This window comes from Hypanus sabinus, chromosome 11, assembly GCF_030144855.1.
Source record: "Hypanus sabinus isolate sHypSab1 chromosome 11, sHypSab1.hap1, whole genome shotgun sequence".
NCBI classification, from domain to species: Eukaryota; Metazoa; Chordata; class Chondrichthyes; order Myliobatiformes; family Dasyatidae; genus Hypanus; species Hypanus sabinus.
The window spans coordinates 7,434,672-7,461,018 of NC_082716.1; the positions used below are offsets into that span (position 1 = coordinate 7,434,672).

General features: G+C 43.5%; 1 protein-coding gene across 6 annotated transcripts in view; it reads left to right on the forward strand.

Moving 5' to 3' along the window:
• ttll7 (tubulin tyrosine ligase-like family, member 7) overlaps positions 1–26,347 on the forward strand; it is a 204,366-nt gene that overhangs the window by 145,254 nt on the left and 32,765 nt on the right. For 3 of the 6 annotated variants that reach the window (XM_059983750.1, XM_059983749.1, XM_059983753.1), the window contains 2 exons: positions 8,742–8,876; positions 22,746–22,826. In XM_059983750.1, coding sequence (XP_059839733.1) covers positions 8,742–8,876; positions 22,746–22,826 — 216 coding nt within the window. Of the gene's footprint in view, positions 1–8,741; positions 8,877–22,745; positions 22,827–26,023; positions 26,092–26,347 lie in introns of those variants that run through there. The other 3 variants (XM_059983752.1, XM_059983754.1, XR_009514665.1) reach the window with 3 other exon arrangements.

Genomic DNA, 26,347 nt, shown 5'->3' on the forward strand with positions numbered 1-26,347 from the left:
AGGGGCTGTTCTATGCTGTAGCATTCTATGTTCGTGCCTTGGTAAGTAGTTCTTTTATTGTCACATGAACTGAGTTACGGCGCAAAGCTTGTTTTCCATGTCATCCTTAAGATCAATTCATTGCAACAGTGCTTTAAAGTAGGACAAGGTCAAACGATAACAGAGTGCAGAATAAAAAATGCTCAACAGGCTTTGAAATTTTATTTTTTAATAGAGTACCAAGTATTTTATTAATGCAGAGTGACATTTCCCTGGACTGGGATACTGCTTGTGGCAGTGAGAAGTGGCCTTGTGGCTTATCGGTAACTTATTGGATTAGCAGCGAAAGGATCAGAATCAGATTCAGTTTTAATATCACTGGCACCTACAATTCACCTACTGATACAACTCCTCACTGACATGGAGAAGAGGAATGCTAATGTTAGAATGCCTTCTTGTACTATGGTTCAGCATTCAACATCATAATTAACCCCAGGCTCAACAAGAAGCTCAGAGACCTTGGCCTGTTGGAGGTAAGGATGGGCACGCTCAACTCCACCCCTCTAACCCTCAACACAGAAGACCCTCAGGGCTGTGTCCTATGCCCTCTCCTCTACTCCCTATACACCCACAACTGTGTTGCCACACACAACTCCAATCTGCTGATCAATTTGCAGATGCATGACATTGATAGGCCTTATTTCCAACAACAATGAGGCATCCTGCAGAGGAGAAGTCAATGCTCTGACACAGTGGTGCCAAAAAAAAACCTCTCCCTCAATGTAGTAAAAACTAAGGAGATGATTGTGGATTACAGGAGGAATGGAGACAGGCTAGCCATTATTGACATCAATGGGACTGTAGTTGAGAGGTGAGTAGTTTCAAGTTCCTTGGTGTACACATGGACATACAAAATCTTATTGAATTTGTTGAAGAGGTTACTAGGAAAGATGACGAGGGTAAAGCAGTGGATGTTGTCTATATGAACTTCAGTAAGGCCTTTGACAATGTTCTGCATGGAAGGTATTTCATGTTAGGTATTAATATTGAAGTAGTAAAGTGGATTCAACAGTGGCTAGATGGGAGATGCCAGAGAGTAGTGTCGGATAACTGTTTGTCAGGTTGGAGGCCGGTGACTAGTGGTGTCCCTCAGGGGTCTGTATTGGGTCCAATGTTGTTTGTCATATACATTAATGATCTGGATGATGGGGTGGTAAATTGGATTAGTAAGTATGCAGATGATACTAAGATAGGTGGCGTTGTGGATAATGAAGTAGGGTTTCAAAGCTTGCAGAGTAATTTAGGCCAGTTAGAAGAGTGGGCTGAACGATGGCAGATGGTGTTTAATGCTGACAAGTGTGAGGTGCTACATTTTGGTAGGAATAATTAAAATAGGACATACATGGTAAATGATAGGGCATTGAAGAATGCAGTAGAACAGAGTGATCTAGGAATAATGGTGCATAATTCCCTGAAGGTGGAATCTCATGTGGATAGGGTGGTGAAGAAAGCTTTTGGTATGCTGGCCTTTATAAATCAGAGCATTGAGTATAGGAGTTGGGATGTAATGTTAAAATTGTACAAGGCATTGGTAAGGCCGAATTTGGAGTATTGTGTACAGTTCTGGTCACCGAATTATGGGAAAGATATTAAGAAAATAGAGAGAGTACAGAGAAGATTTACTAGAATGTTACCTGGATTTCAGCACCAAAGTTACAGGGAAAGGCTGAACAAGTTAGGTCTTTATTCTCTGGAGCGTAGAAGGTTGAGGGGGGACTTGATAGAAGTATTTAAAATTATGAGGGGGATAGATAGATTTGACGTGGATAGGCTTTTTCCATTGAGAGTAGGGGAGATTCAAACAAGAGGACATGATTTGAGAGTTAGGGGGCAAAAGTTTAAAGGTAACACAAAGGGGGAATTTCTTCACTCAGAGAGTGGTAGCTGTGTGGAATGAGCTTCCAGTAGAAGTGGTAGAGGCAGGTTCGGTATTGTCATTTAAAGTAAAATTGGATCGGTATATGGACAGGAAAGGAATGGAGGGTTATGGGCTGAGTGCAGGTCGGTGGGACTAGGTAAGAGTAAGCATTCGGCACAGACTAGAAGGGCCGAGATGGCCTGTTTCCGTGCTGTGATTGTTATGCGGTTATATACCAGCTGTGTGGTGAAAAAAACACGACGCTGCCTCTTTCACCTCAGATAGCTGAAGAAGATCAGCAGGAGTCCCCAATTCCTCAGGATTTTCTACAGGGGCACCATTGAGAGCATTCTGACAGGCTGTGTCATTGCCTGGTACAGGAATTGTACTACCCTCAATCACAGGGCACTGCAGAGAGTGGTGAGGGCAGCCTAGCACCTCTGTAGATGTGAAATGTCCTCTACTTAGGACACTTACAGCAGCAGGTGTGTAAAAAGGGCCTGGAGGATCATCAGGGACTCCAGCCACCCCGACCACAAACTGTTTCAGTTGCCTCCATCTGGCAAACAGTACTGCAGCGTTAAGGCTGGGAGTGACAGGCTACGGGACAGCTTCTTTCACCAGGCCGTCCGATTGATCAATACACATTGTTCTGATCACATATCTGACTGTACATACATGTATACGAAGCAATTCTGTATACAAGCAAAGTGTTTAGTCAATATCCTCTCACATTTACTTCCTTATTGCTTGTACATAGCGACGGAAATACAAAATAAAGATTTTTACTCCCTCATGTGGGACAGATGGAAGAAGTAAAAATTCTCATTCTAATTCCAACATGTCGTGAAATTTGTTTTGTGCCAGCACAACTTTGTAATACATAATAAAAAACATAAATTACAATAAATATATATAGTTAAATTAAATAGTGCTAAAAGAGAGGAAAAAAAAGAAAAAAAAAATCTAGTGAGGTAGTGTTCATGGGTTCAATGTCCATTCAGAAATCTGATGGCAGAGGGGAAGAAGCTGTTCCTGAAACATTGAGTGTGGGTCTTCAGACTCCTGTACATCCCTGATGATAACAATGAGAAGAGGGCATGTCCTGGGTGCTGGGTCTCCCGTGATAGCCATGGGAGATTTTAACAATTAGGCACTTTGGGAAAATCAGATTAGTAATGGATGACTTCTGGGGCACCTAGAGGCAACTCGAGTAACAGCAGTACTCTCAATGGATATGATTAAATATTCTCGTTTCAGTCTGATATACGTTGCTAAAAAACACAACTGCTTCCAAGGTCAGTACAGTCAACAAAGATGTCTTAATGTATTTAAATGAGCTATCACTGTTTAGAACTGATGGAGACAACTCTGATTGTGGAGAGAGGAAACATGGCTGCAGATTGGGGTTACAAGTATGTTTAAGGAAACGGGGTTTTAATCTCCTAATACTGACTATCTTGCTGGCAAGCGTGCAGTCACTGGTGAATAAAATCGATGATCTCAGAGCTAGGGTGCTGAATTGGGGGACATTAGGACCGCGTGTGTCCTTTGTTCCATGGAATGCTTGTTAACCCTTTCTGTACCGGATGCAGCGATTCAGATCGACAGGTTTGCTATACACTGTCAGGATGGATCTATAGAGTCTTCAAAAAGTGGAGTCTGCCTCATGATCAACTCTTCTTGGTGCACAAATATATCAGTGCTGTCCCACTTCTACTCATCAGACCTAGAATATCCAGCGGTTAAGTGCCGTCCTTTTTACCCATCACAGGAGTTCTCCGGGGTCATTCTGGTAGCAGAGTACACTCCACCTCAGGCCAATGTCAATCAGGCTTTAGATGATCTGAGCAATGGGATTACATGCAGGAAACAGCACACCCTAATGCCTTCACCATCATTTTGGGAGATTTTAACCAGGCCAGTCTGAAAAAAATCACAAAGCAACTACCATCAATAGATAATTTGCAATACCAGAGGAAACAATACATTGGACCATTGTTACACCACCATCAAGAATGCCGACCATGCTATTCCACACCCTCACTTTGGGAAATCTGATCTAAGGCTGTACTTCTACTCCCTGAGTGTGGGCAGCGATTGAAGATTGCAGCACCAGCAGTGAGGACCAAGAAGGTTTGGACAAGTGAAGCACAGGAACACATACAGGACTGCATGGAATTGGTGGGCTGGACTGTATTCAGGGATTCATCTTCGAATCTGGCTGAGTATACTGTAGTGGTTACCGACTTCATTAAAACCTGTATGGATGAGTGTGTGCCCACAAAGACTTACTGCACATTCCCAAACCAAAAGCTGTAAATGAACCAGGAGGTACATCTTCTGCTGAAGGCTAGATCTGTGGCATTCAAGTCTGGCGACCCAGGCCTGGACCTGAAAACCAGGTATGATTTGTGGAGGGCTATTTCAAGGGTGAAGGGACAATTTCAAATGAGGTTGGAGGTGACATCAGATGCATGACAACTCTGGCAGGGTCTGCAAGACATTACTTCCTACAAGGCGAAACCCAATAGTATGAATGGCAGCGATGCTTCACTACCAGATGAACTCAATGCCTTCTATGCCCACTTTGAAAGGGAGAACACAACTACAGCTGTGAAGATCCCTGCTGCACCCGATGACCCTGTGACCTCTGTCTCAGAGGCTGATGTTAGGCTGCCTTTAAAGAGAGTGAACCCTCGCAAGGCAGAAGGTCCCTATGGAGTACCTGGTAAGGCTCTGAAAAACTTTCCAACCAACTGGCGGGAGTATTAAAGGACATTTTCAACCTCTCACTGCTATGGGCAGAAGTTCCCACTTGCTTCAAAAAGGCAACAATTATACCAGTACCTAAGAAGAATAATGTGAGCTGCCTTAATGACTATCGCCCAATAGCACTCACATTGTCAGTGATGAAATGCTTTGAGAGGTTGGTCATGACTAGACTGGACTCCTGCCTCAGCAAGGACCTGGACCCATTCCAATTTGCCTATCACCACAATAGGTCAATGGCAGATGCAATCTCAATGGCTCTCCGCACAGCTTTAGACCACCTGGACAACACAAACACCTACATCAGGATGCTGTTCTTCGACTATAGCTTAGCATTTAATACGACTATTCCCACATTTCTGTGCTGTAATGTTCTATGGTTCAATCCTGATTGAGAAGTTGCAGAACCCGGGCCTCTGTACCTCCCTCTGCAATTGGGTCTTCGACTTCCTAACCAGAAGACCACAATCTGTGCAGATTGGTGATAACATTTTCTTCTTGTTGACGATCAACACTGGTGCACCACAGGGGTGTGTGCTTAGCCCACTGCTCTACACTCTATATACCCATGACTGTGTGGCTAGGTGTAGCTCAAATACAACCATTGTTGGTAGAATCTCAGGTGGTGACGAGAGGGCGTACAGGAGTGAGATATGCCAACTAGTGGAGTGGTGCTGCAGCAACAACCTGCACTGAACGTAGGTAAGACGAAAGAGCAGATTGTGGACTTCTGGAAGGATAAGACAAAGGAACACATACCAATCCTTGTAGAGAGAGTGAGCAGTTTCAAATTCCTGGGAGCCAAAATCTCTGAGGATCTAGCCAGGTCCCACATATCGATGCAGTTAGAAAGAGGGCAAGACAGTGGCTATACTTTATCAGGAGATTGAAGAGATTTGGTATGTCAACAAATACACTTAAACACTTCTATAGATGTACTGTGAAGAGCATTCTGACAGGGTGCATCACTGTCTGGTATGGAGGGGCTACTGCACAGGACCAAAAGAAGCTGCAGAGGATTGTAAATCTAGTTAGCTCCATCTTGGGTACCAGCCTACAAAGTACCCAGGACATCTTCAAGGAGCGGTGTCTCAGAAAGGCAGTGTCCATTATTAAGGACATCCAGCACCCAGGGCATGCCCTTTTCTCACTGTTACCATCAGGTGGGAGATACAGAAGCCTGAAGGCACACACTCAGTGATTCAGGAACAGCTTCTTCCACTCTACCATCCATTTCCTAAATGGACATTGAACCCTTGGACACTACCCCCTCACTTTTTTTTAATATATAGCATTTCTGTCTTGCGCTGTTTTTAATTTATTCAGTATACGTGTACTGTATAAAGTATACTGAATAAGGTTTCTTATTTCTTATTATTATTCTATTATATGGTATTGCAATGAACTGCTGCAGCTAAGTTAACAAATTTCATGTCACATGCCGGTGATAATAAACCTGATTCTGATTCAAGAGAGTGAATTTTTGAATGCCGAAGAGATGGCTTCTTAGAGCAGTTTGTCATTGAGCCTTCCAGAACATCACCTGTATTGAATTGGGTGTTATGTGATGAACTGGAGGTCATTAGGGAGCTTCAGGTAAAAGAACCCTTAGGAGACAGTGATCACTATGTGAAATTTGCACGTTTTTAAAATCTATTCAATATGCGTATACTGTAATTGATTTATTTATTTATTATTTATTTTTCTCTTCTATGTTATGTATTGCATTGAGCTGCTGCTGCTAAGTTAACAAATTTCACATCACATGCCAGTGATAATAAACCTGATTCTGATTCTGAGAATGTGGTTGAGAGGGACAATAAATCTGCCGTGATGAAATGGTAGAGAATAAATGGAGGGGAATAAACAGTTGATGTTTTAGGCCAAGACTGTCAGGACTGTCAGGAAGGGGAATTCCTTGGAGGGGGAGCAGAGAGAGAGGGTCTCACTGAAATCCCTTCGAAGAGAAGATTTAAACTTCTTTGGGATAGGCATACATAGAGACTCTGCAGTGGAGTAACAAATCATAACACAAGAGATACTGCGTTTCCGGAAATCCAGAGAACATGCTGGAGGACCTCAGCTGGTCAGGCAGCTCTTGTTAGTTGATGAGTTGTTCACAGACACCTCAAGCCAGAGCCTGGGCTCAGCTGACTTCCGTTCACAGATGTGCTCATCCATAAAACTATGCCAACCAAATGTCAACCAGTTTACTTTATAGTCAGTGGACAAACACCTCCTCTAACTCTGTAAAGATCAGCTTTATTTGTTACATGTAAATCCATCATCATGCCTGGTGCCGTGCCTTCCACTGTGTGTGGCCAAACTCAGCAATTTCTTCTAAGAGCCTTCCAACCCTCTTCTTCAAACCTTCCCCCTCAACGCATAGGATTAGTTGTCCAAGTCTTCCACCTGCCCTTCCATTTATCACACTCCTCTGCTTCCAAGACATGCTTTGGAATACCCCATCCAAATGAGGCTCATTTTCCCATTAAACCGGGTTCCCAACCCCGGGTCCATGGACCTTTTGCTTAATGGTATTGGTCCATTACATAAAAAAGGTTGGGAACCCCTGCTCAAAACCCTTAGCAACGCATAAAATGGAGGAATTCAGCAGGTCAGACAGCATCAGTGGACAGGAATAAACAGCTGATATTTTGGCTGAAACTGTCCATCAAAACCCTTCAATTGGTTTCAGTTGAGTTAAACTCTGGTTAGACCACACTTGGAGTTGATGTGTTTAGTTCTGGTTATCTTATGGTGGAGGGGGTAGAAGCTTTAGAGAGGGTACAAAGGAGAATTACCAGGACAATATCCAGATTAGAGTGAATGTCTTATGAGGTCAATTTGAGTGAGCTAGGGCTTTTCTCATTGGAGTGAAGGAGGATGAGAGGCAACGTCATAAAGGTGTACATAAGAGGCAGAGATATACATAGTGGACAGCCAGAGACATTTTACCCAGGGCAGAAATGGCTAATATAAGGGAGCATAATTTTAAGGTGATTGGTGGAAAGTATAGGGGGGATGTCAGAGGTAAGTTTTTTTTTTACACAGAGAATGGTGGGTACGTGAAATGTGTTGCCTGGGGTGGTGGTAGAGGCAGATATTGGTGACATTTAAGAAACTCTTAGATAGGCACATGGATGATAGAACAATGGAGGACTATGTGTGTGTGTGGGGGGGGGAGAAGGTTAGATTGAACTTGCAGTTGGTTAAAAGGTTAGTTCAACATTGTGGGCTGTACTGTTTTACGTTCTATTAATGGGCTAAAATGAACAGCAGCTTCAAAAGAGCCAGCATAGGTATGAAAATGATCTCCTTTAATGTTATCAGAGTTTATCAATCAAACTCTTCTAACTAACTTGTTCTTTCTTTTTCTCTTTACTTTGTTTTTACCATTTTTATTTCTTTAACATTTGTTTTACATCATCCTTCATTCATTCCTTTTTCTTTCATTTTTCCCACTCTCTCCCTCCCTTCCCACTGAGCATCACCTTACCTATCCATCTCTCTATCTCCTTCTCTCTCCCTTCCTCCCTCCCTTTCCCTCTCTCTCCCATAAACTCACCTATCCATATCTCTATTTCTGACTCCCTTCCTCTTTCCTTTCTTTCCCCTCTCCTTCCTTGCCTCTCTTCCTCCCTCCCATCCTCCCTTTCTCTCCCTCCCTCCTTTCCACCCTCCCTTGCTCTCTCCCAATCTCCCTTCCTCCCTCCTTTCCTTTCTCCTTCCTTCAGGGGAAATCTTGGCAGCACAGAGACAGATCCCCAAACCTCTGGAAGGGAAAGGTAATTGACTCAGTCTCTGCTTAGCCTAGCTGTGAGTGGACTGAAACCTTTTGGAAACCCCCCCCTTTCTGCCCTGACTGCCGAACCTAGCTGCAACCATTCCAACCGCCATCCCTCTGACCAGTGATCATAACAGAACTTCACCTCAGTTGTTAAAAGGCCTACATGTAGCAGAAAATGAACGGCTCCCACAGGGGTAGCTCTGATCTTCGTACTTTTGTCGGTGGTGCTGTGTTGGGCATCCCTGACCCAGAATTAATGAGATCTTTCTCTGCATTTTTTAGCGTGTGTCCTTTGTGAATTTTAGAACAAAGGAACAGGATGAAGAATTGACCAAAGAAACACAGGTTGCACTCAACGAGATGAGAATCAAGTTCCCCGGGAAATCGAATGAAGAAGCTGAGGCTTTAATGGATGAGGTGAGTCATCAGTGGGCTTTCACTTCATAGAGATATAGAGCACAACAACATAGAAACAAGCCCTTCAGCCCATCTAGTCAGTGCCGAATGCTTAATGTGCCTAGCCCATTGACCTGCAACTGGACCATAGCCCTCCATACCCCTCTCATCCAAGTACCTATCCAAACTTATCTTAAACATTGAAATTGAACCCACATCCAGCACTTTGGCTGGAAGCTTGTTCCATTCTCACTATCCTCTGAGTGAAGAAGTTCCCCCTCGTGTTCCGCTTAAACATCCTTAACCCATGACCAGTAGTTCTGGTTGAACATTCAAAGCTCAATGTAAATTTATTATCAAAGTAAATGTCTGTCTCCATATTCTACCCTGAGATTCATTTTTGTTGGGCATTTGCAATAAATCTATAGAATAATAACCATACCAGAATCAATGAAAGACAACCCAACTTTGGCCTTCAACCAGAAGACAACATGTGCAAATACAAAAAGAAAGAAATAATGATTATAAATAAATAAGCAATAAATATCAAGAACATGAGTTGAAGAGTCCTTGAAAGTGAGTCCATTGGTTGTGGGAACATTTCAATGATGGGGCAAGTGAAGTTGAGTGCAGTTATCCTCTCTGGTTCAAGAGCCTGATGGTTAAGGGATAATAATTGTTCCTGAACTTGGTGGTGTGAGTCCTGAGGCTCTTGTACCTCCTTCCTGCTGGCAGCAGCAAGGAAAGAGCATGGCTGGTGGGGCTCCCTGATGATGGATGCTGCTTTCCTACTGCAGCATTTCATGTCGATGTGCTCAATGGTGGGGAATGTTTACCTGACTACTGGGCTGTATCCACTACTTTTTATAGTATTTTCCATTCAAGGGCATTGGTGTCCCTATACCAGGCTGTGATGTAGTTAGTCAATATGCTCTCTATTACACCTCTATAGTCTCATCCAAGCTCAGTGGAAAAAGCCTGCTGGAATTTACCTTATCTACTGTATACCCTCCTTAATTTTGTAAACATCTATCAAATCTCTCTTTCTCCTATGCTCTAGAGAATAAACTCCTAAGCTATTCAACTTTTCCCTATAACGTAGATCTTCAAGTGCTGGCAACATCCTTGTCAGCATGTGTCAGCTTCTGTCGTACAGTTCATAGATGACACTCTAAAGCATTAGCCCAATCAAGTCTCTCTGTATGAGCGGGGTCCACGGTGTTGGTCCATGGCATAAAAAAAGTTGGGAACCCCTGCTGTAAAGGCTCTAGTTCATGGAGGGATAGAGGTTAAACAGTTTCATTTCAAGGTTCAGTTCTGAGTGTACGGCCATGCATTTTGGTGGAAGGAATAATGGTGTAGACTATTTCCTGAATGGACAGTGAATTCAGATATCGGAAGTGCAAAGGGAGTTAAAGACTAAGGATTAGTTTTATTTGTCACACGAAGTGCTGGAGGAACTCAGCAGGTCTGGCAATGTCCAGGGAAATGAATAAATGGTTGATTTGGAGGAAACCAACATGCTCACAGGGAGAAATACAAACTTCATACAGACAAACTTGACTGGCTGAATGGCCTAATTCTGCTCCTATATCATATGGAATTAAGGTCATATGTTTAAAGCAGAAGTTGATCTTTCATTCGCTTGTTAGGTGCCATGTCATATGACATAACGAATCATGATGTTTCCATGACCATGATTGTTCTTCGTAAATTTTTCTACAGAAGTGGTTTGCCATTGCTTTCTGTGCAGTGTCTTTATCAGGTGGGTGACCCCAGTAACTCAATACCCTTCCAGGATTGTCTGCCTGGCGTCAGTGGCCACATAACTTGGAGTTGTGATATGCGCCGGCTGCTCATATGACCATCCATCACCTGCTCCCGTGGTTTCACATGACCCTGATCAGAGGCTAGGCAGGTGCTACAACTTGCCCGAGGTGACCTACAGGCTCATGGAGGGAAGGAGCACCTTACACCTCCTTTGGTAGAGATGTACCTCCACTCTGTCACCCAAGGAGGTTGCTATGTTTTTGATTAGCAAGGGCATCAGAGGTTACAGGGAGAAGGCAGTTGAATGAGGTTGAGGGGAAAAGTAAATCAGCCATGATGGAATGGTGTAGAAGAAACGATGGGCAGAACAACCTGATTCTGCACCAATGTCTTACGATCAAACCCTCAGAAACATGATATTACTGGTAAAAAAAATGTTTCAGAGTCGACAGTGAGACCAGTTATCGCCATCTCTGCAAGATATCGCAGCTAATATCTGTCACATGACAGTTCTGAGGCATGCTTACCGACTTCGCTTGTACAAGTTATACCGGCAAGACATCACAAACTCCCGTTCCCTACCTTCAAGCTATCTCTGTTTTTCCATTACTTCCTACTGACTTACCGCATGGAAAGAGGCCCGTTGGTCCAGCTCTTGCATGACGACCAAGATTCACCAGGATGTTGCCCGAAATATTCAGTTGTTCAGTTATGAGCAGATTCTGTAGAATCTGGGTCTGTTCAACCTGCTACAGAGGGGACGTGACAATAGATTCTACCAATGCTAGAAATCTTGAGCAATGAGCACCTACTCATGAACTCAGCGTCTATGGAGGGAAATGAACAGTCAGCATTTCAGCCTGATTATGTGGTCACTGACACCAGGCAGACAATCTCTGAAGAATATTGATAAAGGCTGGGGTCACCCATCTTGTAAAGACACTGCCCAGAAGAAGGCAATGGCAGACCATTTCTGTAGAAAAATTTGCCAAGAACAATCAGGGTCCTGGAAAGATAATTTTTGTCCATGTCATATGAGATGGCACAGAATAAACAAATGATAGATAGGGTCAACTACAGGAGGTTTCTCCTCAGGTTCCATCTATAACCTTTGTCTCTCACTTTAATTCTGTGACCCTTGCTCCTCAAACCACCCACTAAAGGTGAGCACCCTTGTTTCTGCTGTCTACGTAAGTCATGTTCTTGTCCACATCCACCTCAGCTCCTCCCCACTGTGTTTCCTCCAAGGGAAATGGCTATCCTTCCAGCATCTTTCACCCAAAGTTTTAAACTGTTGCCCCGGATCCCAGCATCATCTGATGATGGGAAGTAACTATGAAAATGGACAAGGGAGAGCCAGTGGATGTAATGTAATGTGGACAAAATTAGGGCACATGGTATTGGGGGCAGAGTACTGACATGGATTGAAAACTGGCTGGCTGACAGGAAACAAAGAGTAGCGAATAATGGGTCCGTTTCGGAATGGCAGGCTGTGACCAGTGGGGTACTGCAAGGTTCGGTGCTGGGACCGCAGCTGTTTACAATATACATTAATGATTTAGATGAAGTGATTAAAAGTAACATTAGCAAATTTGCTGATGACACAAAGCTGTGTGGCAGTGTGAAATGTCAGGAAGATGTTATGAGAATGCAGGGTGACTTGGACAGGTTGGGTGAGTGGGCAAATGTATGGCAGATGCAGTTTAATGTGGATAAATGTGAGGATATCCACTTTGGTGGCAAGAACAGGAAGGCAGATTACTATCTAAATGGAGTCAAGTTAGGAAAAGGGGAAGTACAACGAGATCTAGGTGTTCTTGTACATCAGTCAATGAAAGCAAGCATGCAGGTACAGCAGGCAGTGAAGAAAACTAATGGCATGCTGGCCTTTATTCCAAGAGGAATTGAGTATAAGAGTAAAGAGGTCCTTCTGTAGCTGTACAGGGCCCTGGTGAGACCCCACCTGGAGTATTGTGAGCAGTTTTGGTCTCCAAATTTGAGGAAGGACATCCTTGCTATTGAGGGAGTGCAGCATAGGTTCACAAGGTTAATTCCCGGAATGGCGGGACTGTCATATGTTGAAAGATTGGAGCGACTGGGCTTGTATACACTGGAATTTAGTAGGATGAGAGGGGATCTGATTGAAACATATAAGATTATTAAGGGATTGGACACGCTGGAGGCAGGAAGCATGTTCCTGCTGATGGGTGAGTCCAGAACTAGAGGCCACAGTTTAAGAATAAGGGGTAGGCTATTTAGAACAGAGATTCAGAGTGGTGGATATGTGGAATGCTCTGCCCCAGAAGGCAGTGGAGGCCAAGTCTCTGGATGCTTTCAAGAGAGAGTTAGATAGAACTCTTATAGATAGCGGGGTCAAGGGATATGGGGAGAGGGCAGGAATAGGGTACTGATTGTGTATGATCAGCCATGATCACAGTGAATGGCGGTGCTGGCTAGAAGGGCCGAATGGCCTACTCCTGCACCTGCTGTCTATTGGATTGGATGTGACCTGACCTCAAATTACACTGCTGGCCACTTCATCAGTTAATGCTGGAGTTCACCTCGTTAATGCAAGTATCCAGTCGGCCAATCATATGGCAGCAACTCAGTGTCTAAAAGCATGCTGACCTGGTCAAGGGCTTGAATTATTATTCATACCATTCATCGCAATGGGGGGGGAAATGTGATCTAAGTGACTTTGACTGTGGAATGGTTATTGGTGCCGGACAAGATGGTTTGAATATCTCAGTAACTGCTGATCTCCTGGAATTTTCACACACAACAGTCTCAAGAGCTTACAGAGGATGGTGCAAAAAACAAAAAAACATCTGGTGAGCAGCCGTTCTAAACGTGAAAATACCTGGTTACTGAGAGAGGTCAGAGGAGAATGGCCAGACTGGTTCGAGCTGACAGGACGGTGACAGTAACTCAGATAACACACGTTACAACAGTGGTGTGCAGAAGAGCATCTCTGAATGCACAACACTTTGAACCTTGAGGTGGGTGGGCTCGGTGGCAACAGACCCCACACTAAGCTCCACATCTGTGGCCACTTTATTAGGTGCACTAATAGGGTGGCCAGTAAATCTAAACCTGCAGTTCAAGTCCTCCACAGCCTGCACACCCTTGGGTCCCAAGTGAAGCCGAGAGTAATTGGCAGGAGTTTCAAGAACTTCCAAGTCAGGGAAGAGATGAGAGTTTCCTGTTTCCTGGATGAGATTTTATCCCTGTGGATTCATTGTGGAGTTACACCATCTTTTGGTGAGTTTTCTCAGGACATTGTAAAGACAACAGAGATTTATTCACCTGAGACTGAAACAAATAAGATCCCGAGATTACATGTGGAGCTTGAGGTGGATATTTCCTCTTGTGGGAAATTAGGAATTCAGAATTAGAATCAGGTTTATTATCACTGACATGTACTGTAAAATTTCTTGTTACATGGCAGCAGATCAGTGCAGGTACTACAAATTACAGTACTGTGCAAAGGTCTTACGTCTATATACCTAGGCTGCCTAAGACTTTTGCACGGTATTGTAGTAATTTTATGTATTGTTTTGTTCCACTGCCACAAAAAACACACCAAAAAAACCAAATTTCTTGACATATGTGAGTGATAATAAACCTGATTCTATTGTGGGTCTCTATAGTGGACTGAGTGGGAAGGGGCTGGGAGAGGTGAGGGAGTGGGAAGCACCAGAGAGACATTTTGTAATGATCAATAAGCTAATTGTTTGGAACCAAATGGTTTTGCCTGATGTCTCAGGCTGGTTGTGCCAGTCCCTGCTCCTGGTACTCCTTCTCTGCCACAGTGCTCCACCCTCGCCATTCTCAGCATCCTTTGCTCACACCAGATTTACAAACTCACTTTCCACTTTACATTGCCAAATACAGTATTGTGCAAAAGTATTAGGCACCCTAGCTCTATAATGTTCCTAAGACCTTTGCAGGGTACTGTATAAATCAGTAATGGAAAAGGAGAGCAGAAGTGGTGAAGTAGTATTCATTGTCTGTTTAGAAATTTGATGGCGGAGGGGAAGAAGATGCTTTACTAAAATGTTGAGTGTGTGTCTTCAGGCTCTTGTCCCTTCTCCCTCTTGGTAGTAATAAGGACATGTCCTGGGTTTTAAACTAAAGGGCTATTCTATTTGAACAGAGAAACAGTATATATCTTTTGAATGGAGAAATGGTATATATATTTTTATAACCATTTAACAATTACAGCACGGAAACAGGCCATCTTGGCCCTTCTAGTCCGTGCCGAACGCTTACTCTCACCTAGTCCCACTGACCCACACTCAGCCCATAACGCTCCATTCCTTTCCTGTCCATATACATGTCCAATTTTACTTTAAAAAAGTTAGAGAAACGGTATATATTTTTTGTTAGAGAAACGGTATACATTTTTTGATAGAGAAATGGTATATACTTTTTTGAACAGAGAAATGGTATATATTTTTTGTTAGAGTAACAGTATATAGTTTTTGAACAGAGAAATGGTATATATTTTTTGAACAGAGAAATGGTATATACTTTTTGAACAGAGAATTGGTATATATTTTTCTCTCTGTTAGGTGAATCAACTGCCAGTTCAGCCTGAAAGAACATACTGCTTGGCAGAAGGACAGTTTCTACCCTGCTGTTAAGAGACTATCGATAGACCTATTGTAAAATAAAATGAACTCTTGACTTTCCAATTTACCTCATTGCACCTTGATGTGTACCTGCACTGCATTTTCTCTGTAGCTGTGCAACACACACAAAATGCTGGAGGAACTCAGCAGGCCAGGCAGAATCTAGGGAAAGAGTACTGTCGACGTTTTGGGCCGAAACCCTTCAGCAGCGCTGGAGAAAAAAAGCTGAGGAGTTGATTTAAAAGGTGGGGTAGGGGAGAGAGAACCACTAGGTGAGAGGTGAAACCTGGAGGGGGAGGGATGATATAAAGAGCTGGGAAGCTGGTGAAAGAGACAGAAGGCCGTGGAAGAAAAAGGGGGGAGGAGCTCGAGAGGGAGGCAATGAGCGGGCAAGGTGAGAGAGGGAAAATGATGAATTGGGGGGTGGTGGGGAGCATTAAGATAAGATATAGGAGCAGAAGTAGGCCATTTTAGCCAATCGAGTCTGCTCCACCATTCAATCATGGGCTGATCCAATTCTTCCCCTCATCCCCACTCCCCTGCCTTCTCCCCATATCCACATTGATGCCCTGGCTAATCAAGAATCTATCTATCTCTGCCTTAAATGCACCCAATGATTTGGCCTCCACAGTGGCTCATGGCAACAAATTCTACAGATTTACCACCCTCTGACTAAATTAATTTCTCCGCATCTCTGTTCTAAAAGGACGTCCTTCAATCCTAAAGTCGTGCCCTCTTTCCTAGACTCCCTTACCATGAGAAATAACTTTGCCATATCTAATCTGTTCAGGCCTTTTAACATTTGGAATGTTTCTATGAGATCCCCCCTCATTCTCCTGAACTCCAGGGAATACAGCCCAAGAGCTGCCAGATGTTCCTCATACAGTAACCCTTTCATTCCTGGAATCATTCTCGTGAATCTTCTCTGAACCCTCTCCAATGTCAGTATATCCTTTATAAAACAAGGAGCCCAAAACTGCACACAATACTCGATATGTAGTCTCACGAATGCCTTATAGAGCCTCAGCATCACATATCTGCTCTTATATTCTAGACCTCTAGAAATGAATGCCAACATTGCATTTTCCAGCTTCTCAACCAACTCAACCTGGAGGTTAACCTTTAGGGCATTTTGCACAAGGACTCCCAAGACACTTTGCATCTCTGCATTTTGAATTCTCTCCCCTTCTTAATAATAATCTTCCCATTTATTTCTTACACCAAGGTACATGACCATACACTTTCCAACATTGTATTTCATTTGCCACTTCTTTGCCCATTCCCCTAAACTATCCACGTCTCTCTGCAGGCTCTCTGTTTCCTCAACACTACCCACTCCTCCACCTATGTTTGTATCAATGGTAAATTTAGCCCCAAATCCCATAGTTGACCCCAGTGGAACTCCATTGGTAACTGGCAGCCAGCCAGAATAGGATCCCTTTATTCCCACTCTCTGTTTTCTGCTGATCAGCCAATGCTCCTCCCATGCTAGTAACTTCTCTGTAATTCCATGGGCTTTTACCTTGCTAAACAGCCTCATGTGCAGCACCTTGTCAAAGGCCTTCTGAAAATCCAAGTACATCATATCCTCTGCATCTCCTTTGTCTACCCTGCTTGTAATTTTCTCAAAAAATTGCAGTAGGTTAGTCAGGCAGGATTTTCCTTTCAGGAAACCATGCTGTCTTTGCCTATCTTGTCATGTGCCTTCAGGTATTCTATAATCTCATTCCTAACAATCAATTCCAACAACTTCCCAACAACTAATGTCAGTCCAACAGGTCTATAGTTTCTGCTGCCTCCCACCCTTCTTAAATAGTGGAGCAATATTTGCAATTTTCCAGTCACCTGGTACAATACCTTCTTGAATGTCCGGTATACTGCAGATGCCTTCCACTGTGAAGACTGATGCAAAATATGCATTCAGTTTCTCTGCCATCTCTGCGACTCTCATTACAGTATCTCCAGTGTTATTTTTCCTGTACCTACCCTCAACTCTCTTTTTTATATACTTAAAAAAGCTTTTAGTGTCTTCTTTGCTATTAGTTTCCAGCTTCCTTTCATAATTTATCTTTTCCTTCCTAATGACCTTCTTAGTTTCCTTCTGCAAGTTTTTAAAAACTTCCCAATCCTCTATCTTCCCACTAGCTTTGGCTTCCTTGTATGCCCTCTCTTTTGCTTTTACTTTGACTCTGACTTCACCTGTCAGCCACGGTAGTGTCCTTCTTCCATTCAAAAATTTCTTCTTATTTGGAATCTATCTGTCTTGCACTTCCCTCGTTTTTCACAGAAACTCCAGCCATTGCTGCTCTGCTGTCCTTCCTGTTAGTGTCCCTTTCCAGTCACCCATGGCCAGTTCCCTCTCATGCCATTGTAATTTCCTTTATTCCACTGAAATACCAACACACTGGAATTTAGTTTCTCCTTCTCCTTAACCTTAAGTTATCTTATCACCTCCGGATCATCGCACATCACCCAATCCAGCACAGCTGATCCCCTGGTAATCTCAACAACAAGCTGTTCCAAAAAGCCATCCCTTGGACCTTCTACATATTCTCTCTCTTGAGTTTCAGTACTGGCCTGGTTTTCCCAATCCACTTTCATGTTAAAATCCCCGACAATTATCATGACATTGGCTTTCTGACGCGGCTTTTCTATCTCCTGCTGTAATTTGTAGTCTACATCCCGGCTGCTGTTTGGCAGCCTGTATACAACTGCTACTAGGGTCCTTGTACCCTTGCCATTTCTCAACTCAACCCACAGGAACTCTACACCTTCTGATCCTATGTCATCCCTTTCTAATGATTTAATATTATTTCTTATACACAGGGCCACACCACCCTCTCTGTCTACTAACTTATCTTTCTGAAACACCGTCTATCCTTGGACATTCAACTCCCAATGGCAGCCATCCTTTAGCCAGGTTTCAGAGATGCCCCCAGCATCCTACTTGCCAATCTATAGTTGAATTTCAAGATTGTCCATTTTATTTCTTATGCTGCGTACATTCAATTACAACACTCTCAGTCCAATATTTTTTGCTTTCTGTTGTAACTGCACCATGCCTCAATTGCCCTGTAAATCATGCCTCATCCACTGCCTGTCCTTTTTGTCATCTCTGTTACATGCTATCTTTGATTTATTTCTGGCTTCCCTTCCACAGCCCTATCACTCCAGTTCCTATTCCCTTGCTAAATGAGTTTAAACGTTTAAATCTGAGAGCTAATTTAAACCTTCCTGCTATGATTTTGGACCCCTTTGAGTTCAGGTGTAACCCATCCTTTTTGTACAGGTTGTACCTCCACCAGAATAGACAATAGACGATAGACGATAGACAATAGACAGTAGATGCAGGAGTAGGCCATTTGGCCCTTCTAGCCAGCACCACCATTCACTGTGATCATGGCTGATCATCCACAATCAGTACCCTATTCCTGCCCTCTCCCCATATCCCTTGACCCCACTATCTATGAGAGCTCTATCTCTCTCTTGAATGCATCCAGAGACTTGACCTCCACTGCCTTCTGGGGCAGATCATTCCACATATCCACCACTCTCTGGGTGAAAAAGTTTTTCCGCATCTCTGTTCTAAATGGCCTATCCCTTATTCTTAAACTGTGGCCTCTAGTTCTGGACTCATCCATCAGCGGGGATGTGCTTCCTGCCTCTAGTGTGTCCAATGGAGATGCCCCAATGCTCCAAGAATCTGAATCCCTGCCCCCTGCACCAATCTCTCAGCTACACATTAATATGCCTGATCATAGTGTTCTTATGTTCGTTAGCATGTGGCACAGGCAGCAATCCTGAGATTACTAGCCTGGAGGTCCTGCTTTTCAGCTTCCTACCCAACTCCCTGAATTCTCTCTTCAGGACTTCCTCCCTGTTTCTACCCATGTCTTTGGTACCAACGTGTACCAAAACTTCTGACTGTTCACCCTCTCCCTTCAGAATACTCTTCACCTGCTCTGAGACATCCCATACCCTGGCACCTGGGAGGCAACACACCATGCGGGTATCTCTATCAGGCTGACAGAACCTGCTGTCTGTTCTTACTGGAAGTTTGAGAAATCGATGTTCATGTCATCAGGTTGGGAGCTACCCAAATGGAATAAAGGTGTTGTTCCTCCAACCCAAGTGTGGCCTTATCCCGACAGTGCAGGAGGCCATATCGGAATGGGAAGTGGAATTAAAATGGGTGGCCACTGGGAGATCCTGCTTGTTCTGGTGGATGCAGTGTAGGTGCTTGGTGAAGCGGTCTCCCAATCTACGTCAGGTCTCTGATTTACAGGAGGCCACACTGGGAGCACTGAAAACAGTATATGACCCCAACAGTCTCACAGGTGAAGTGTCACCTCACATGGAAGGACTGTTTAGGACCCTGAATGGTAGTGAGGGAGGAGGTTTTGGAGTAGGTGTAGCACTTGTTCTGCTTGCAAGGATAAGTGCCAGGAGGGAGATCATTGAGGAGGGATGAATGGACAAGGGAGTCGCGTAGAGAGTGATCCCTGTGGAAAGCAGAAAGTGGGTGAGAGGGAAAGATGCACTTAATGGTAGGATCCTGTTGGAGGTGGCAGAAGTTACAGAGAATTATGTGCTGGACACTTCCGTCACCTCCAATGGGATCTCACCACCAAGCACATCTTTCCCTCCCTCCCTCCCCCCCCCGCCCCCACTTTGGGCTTTCGAGTATCTGCAGATTTTCTCTTCTCTGTAGCAGTAATTTTTTACTCTGTATCCTGTTACTGGTTTCCCTTGTACTACCTTAATGTACTGTCGTAATGATCTGTTAACAAGCTTTTCCTTGTACTTTGGTAACAATGATAAAGCAATTTACAAATTCTTGGAGGAGGACCTGACATCCTATGATGTTCAATGACACCGTGACCTCACTGGCCGTTTGACTGGAGGAGGTTATTCTGTCTCTTGGATGGTTTATCTAAGATACATTCCTTGCCCTCTTGTTCTTTGAAGAATTCAGGAGGGAAAAAGGCCCCTCTGCCCAACTTGTCCATGCTGACCAACTTATTTTCCTGAGCTCATATTGGGTCCACATCCTTGTAAACCTGGAGTTCCCAGCCTTTTTTATGCCATGGACCAGAACCATTAGCTGAGGGGTCTGTGGACCCCAGGTGGGGAGCCCCTGCTCTAAACCTTTCTTTTCTTCTACCTACAGTATCTAATCACCACTATCATCATTATGTGTTGTGCCATATGATGTGGACAATCATGGTTTAATGACCATGGTTGTTCTTGCAAATCTTTCTACAGAAATGTTTTGTCATTGCCCTCTTCTGGGCGTGACCCCAGCCATTATCAATACTCTTCAGAGATTGTCTCCCTGGTGTCAGTGGTCACATAACCAGGACTTGGGATATGCACCAGCTGCTCCCATGGCTTCACGTGACCCTGATTAGGGGGTGGGGGGCAGCAGTGGTAAGCAAGTGCAATACCTTGCTCAAAGGTGACCTGCAGGTTTGCGGAGGGAAGGAGCCCCTTACAGCTCCTTTGGTAGAGACAGATCTCCAGCTCACCACCTATCCAAATACCTTTTAAATGCTGTAATTTTACCTGCCCCTATCTTTTCCTCTGCAGCTCCTTCCATTTACCCACCACTTTCTGTGTGGAAATATTTGCCCTGCAGGTCCCTTTTAAGACACTTTAAACCTGTGCACTCTAGTTTTCATTCACCCTATCTAAGCTCCTCACAATCTTATAAACCTCTTCAAGGTCACCGCTCAATCTCCTTTGCTCCAACAAAAATGGTCCCAATCAGAATCAGAATCTGGTGAATTTTCACTGACCTATGTTGCACAACTTGTTGTCTTGTGGCAGCAGTACATAAAGCTTACAATAAATTACAGAAAATAACTGAACAGCCAAGTAACGAGGTTTATGCATTGTTCAGAAATGTGATGGTGGAGGGGATGAAATTGTCCCTGAGCTGTTAAGTATGGATCTTCAGGCTCCTGAACTCCCTCCCCAGGAAGAGGGCATATTCCAGAAGGTGAGGGTTCTTAGTGGTGAATGCCTCCTTCCTGAGGCAGTGCCTTTTGAAGATGGGGAGTTGGCTAGGACTACAACTCTCTGTAGCTTTTAGTGGTCCTGTCCATTAGAGCCTCCATTCCAAATGGTGATGTAACCAGTTAGAATGCTCTCCATGGTACATCTGCAGCAATTTGCCTTGGTGAGATACCATAGCTCCCAAAACTCTTAATGAAGTATTGGTGCTGTCATGCCTTCTTCATGATTGTATCAAAGTGCTGGGCTCAGGATAGATCTTCTAGAATGTTGATAGGGTAAGAGAATCATAGAACACTGCGGCACAGAAACAGGCCCTTCAGCCTATTTAGTCTGTGCCAGACCATTAAACCGCCTAGTCCCGTTGACCAGCACCCAGACCATAGCCCTCCAATCCCCTCCCATTCATGTAACTAAGCCTGCTTGCATTTACCCTATCTCTACCCCTCATAATTTTGTATACCTCTATCAAATCTCCCTTCATTCTGCTAAAGCCCTAACCTATTCAACCTTTCACTATAACTCAGGCCCTCAAATCCTGGCACCATTGTTGTCAATTTTCTCGACACTTTCACAATCTTATTGACATCTTTCCTGTAGGTGGGCGGCCAAAATGGCAGTCACTACTCCAGATTAGGCCTCGCCAGTGTCTTTCCGTCTTCAACATAACATCCCAACTCTTGTACTCAATACTTTGATTTATGAAGTCCAATGTGCCGCAAACTTTCCTTACAACCCTATCTATAGTACCTGTGATGCCACGTTCAATGAGTTACGGATTTGTATTCCCAGATCCCTCTGTTCTACCACACTCCTCACCATGTAAGACCTTTCCTGGTTGGTCCTTCCAAAGTGCAACACCTCGCACTTGTCTGCATTAAACTCCATCTGTCACTTTTCAGCCCGTTTTTCCATCTTGTCCAGTTCCCACTGCAAGTCTTCCTAGCTGTCCACCGCACTCTCAGACTTGGTGTCATCCGCAAAGCTGATGGTCCAGTTAACCACATAATCACCCAGATCATTGATGAAGGTGACTAACAGCACCAGACCCAGCACTGATCCCTACGGCATTCCACTGACAGTTTTCCAGTCAGGGAGGCAACCGTCTATGACCACTCTCTGGCTTCTCCCACAAAGCCAATGTCTAATCCAATTTATTACTTTACTTGGAATGTCGAGTGACTGAGCTTTCATGACCAGCTTCCGATGCGGGACCTTGTCAAAGGCCTTACATTCTATCTGTTCACTTGTCTGAAATACTGTAAGTTCCATCTTCCAGAAATGATATCTAGGAATTTGAAGCTAGTCACACTTTCCACTGCTTTCTCCTCAAAGAGAATCATTCTGGACTATCCAGACTCTCCTAAAAAGCCTCCACTCCTGGCTGCATCCTTGTGAATGTTTTCTGCACTGTCTCTAGGTTAATCACACCGTGACATTTCCTTACCAACCTTTCCAATTCCCTCCACAGATTCTGGACAATTGGAAGTATCACAAACCAAAGGTGGCTTCCTATTGGTTGGTGAAACTGGACTCCACAAAGCAGCGCAAGGTGAGTCTAATTATTGCCTTTTAGACAACATGTGAGGAGAATCAGAATTTGAATCCGAATCAGGTTTATTATTACTGACCTATGTCATGAAATTTGTTGTTTTGTAGCAGTAGTACAGTATGATACATTAAAAAATATTGTAATGAGATTTGATTTGATCAATGAGATTCAGATGTTGTTCAGACCAGACATCTGAATAGGGGAGAAAAGTGATCCAGTTGACTTTGACTGTGGAGTGATTGTTGAGCGCCAGATGGGATGGATCAAGTTACTCAAAAACTGCTGATCTCCTGGGATTTTCACACACACCAGTCTTTGGGGTTTAGGGTGGAAAAAACAAACAAAAAAAAATCCAGTGAATGGCAGTTCTGTGCATGAAACCGCCTTGTCAATGAGAGACCAGAAGAGAATTGCCAGGCTGGTTCAAGCTGACAGGAAGGTGACAGTAACTCAAATAACCAAGTGGGCAGAGGAGCATCTCCAAGCACGTCAGACCTTGAAGTGGGTGGGCTTCAGCAGGAGACCACAAACACACACTCAGTGGCCTCTTTATTAGGTGCAGGAGTGTGTGTGTGTGTGTGTGTGTGTATATGTATGTACACATACTTAGTATGTGCATATAAAAGGTACTGTATATAACTATTAATGAATAAATAATGCTAAAAAGAGCAAAATACTGTGGTAGTATCCATAGGCTCATGGACCATTCTGAAATCTGATGGTGGGGGTGAAGAGGCTCTTCCTAAATTGTTAGAGTGTGGCTTCCAGCCCCTGTACCTCCTTCCCTGATTGTAGTAATCAGAAGAGTGCATGTCCTGGGTGATGAGGGTCCTTAATGATGGATGATGCCTTCTTGAGACATTGCCTTTGAAGATGACCTTGATGGTGGGACCCGTTTGTACGTTCTCCCTCTGTGGCTTGGACATTGCCCTAGGTGCTGCTGAATCATCCTACATCTCAAAGACATAGTGTCAGACATCAGGGTAAAAGGCCATTATCCCAAATCATCCATGCTTCCCTGAACTTGTTCCGTTTGCTTATGTTTGGCCCAAATCCACCTTAAACTTTCCTATCCATGTTCCTGTCCAAATGTCCATATATAACCATATAACCAGAGAACAATCACAACACAGAAACAGGCCATCTCGGCCCTCCTAGTTCATGCCAAACTCTTAATCTCACCTAGTCCCACCTACCCACACTCAGCCCATAACCCTCCACTCCTTTCCTGTCCATATACCTATCCAATTTTACCTTAAATGACACAACTGAACTGGCCTCTACTACTTCTATAGGAAGCTCATTCCACACAGCTATCACTCTCTGAGTAAAGAAATACCCCCTCGTGTTTCCCTTAAACTTTTGCCCTCTAACTCTCAAATCATGTCCTCTCGTTTGAATCTCCCCTACTCTCAATGGAAACAGCCTATTCACGTCAACTCTGTCTATCCCTCTCAAAATTTTAAATACCTCGATCAAATCCCCCCTCAACCTTCTACACTCCAATGAATAGAGACCTAACTTGTTCAACCTTTCTCTGTAACTTAAGTGCTGAAACCCAGGTAACATCCTAGTAAGTCGTCTCTGCACTCTCTCCAATTTATTGATATCTTTCCTATAATTCGGTGACCAGAACTGTACACAATATTCCAAATTCGGCCTTACCAATGCCTTGTACAATTTTAACATTACATCCCAACTTCTGTACTCAATGCTCTGATTTATAAAGGCCAGATTTCCAAAAGCCTTCTTCACCACCCTATCTACATGAGACTCCACCTTCAGGGAACTATGCACTGTTATTCCTAGATCTCTCTGTTCCACTGCATTCCTCAATGCCCTATCATTTACCCTGTATGTTCTATTTGGATTATTCCTGCCAAGATGTAGAACCTCACACTTCTCAGCATTAAACTCCATCTGCCAATGTTCAGCCCATTCTTCTAACCGGCATAAATCTCCCTGCAAGCTTTGAAAACCCACCTCATTATCCACAACACCTCCTACCTTAGTATCATCAGCATACTTACTAATCCAATATACCACCCCATCATCCAGATCATTTATGTATATTACAAACAACATTGGGCCCAAAACAGATCCCTGAGGCACCCTGCTAGTCACCGGCCTCCATCCCGATAAACAATTATCCACCACTACTCTCTGGCATCTCCCATCTAGCCACTGTTGAATCCATTTTATTACTCCAGCATTAATACCTAACGACTGAACCTTCTTAACTAACCTTCCATGTGGAACTTTGTCAAAGGCCTTGCTGAAGTCCATATAGACTACATCCACTGCCTTACCCTCCTCAACATTCCTCATAACTTCTTCAATAAATTCAATAAGGTTTGTCAAACATGACCTTCCACGCACAAATCCATGCTGGCTACTCCTAATTAGATCCTATCTATCCAGATAATTATTAATACTATCTCTAAGAATACTTTCCATTAATTTACCCACCACTGATGTCAAACTGACAGGTCTATAATTGCTAGGCTTACTTCTAGAACCCTTTTTAAACAATGGAACCACATGAGCAATACGCCAATCCTCCGGTACAATCCCCGCTTCTAATGACATCTGAAAGATCTCCATCAGAGCTCCTGCTATCTCTACACAAACTTCCCTCAAGGTCCTTGGGAATATCCTGTCAGGATCCGGAGATTTATCCACTTTTAAATTTCTTAAATGCGCCAGTACTTCCACCTCTTTAATTGTCATAGGTTCCATAACTTCCTTACTTGTTTCCCACACCTTAGACAATTCAATATCCTTCTCCTTAGTGAATACCGAAGAGAATAAATCATTCAAAATCTCTCCCATCTCCCTCGGCTCCACACGTAGCTGACCACCCTGATTCTCTAAGGGACCAATTTTATCCCTCACTATCCTCTTGCTTTTAATATAACTGTAGAAACCTTTTGGATTTACTTTCACCTTATTTGCCAAACCAACCTTGTATCTTCTTTTAGCTTTTCTAATCTCTTTCTTAAGATTCCTTTTACATTCAAATGTCTTTTAAATGTTGTAATGGTACCCATCCCTATCACTTTCTCTGTCCTGAATCAGACAGTTATATTGTTATTTCATGCTTGTTATTTATTGCTATTTATTTATATCTGCATTTGCACAGTTTGTTTGCAGTTAACAGTTCCTGATATTTACAGTTTACGGTTATTGTTCCATAGATTTGCTCGGTATGCCTGCAGGAAAGGAATCTCAGGGTTGTAGGTGGTGACATGTATGTACTCTGATAGTAAGTTTGATTTTGAGCTTTGAACTTCTGAACTTTGAATCAGGGTTAAAATCCAAAACACACAATTCCTTTCCTCCCACAGATGCTACTTAACCACTGAGTTCTTCCAGCAGATTATTTGTTGTGTCTATGCATGTTCAAGTTTAATTGTCATCCAACCATACACATGAATACAGCCAAACGAAACAGTGTTCGTCTGGGTTTAAGGTGCAAAACACAGTACCGACAGTCACACACAGCACAAGGCACATATAGT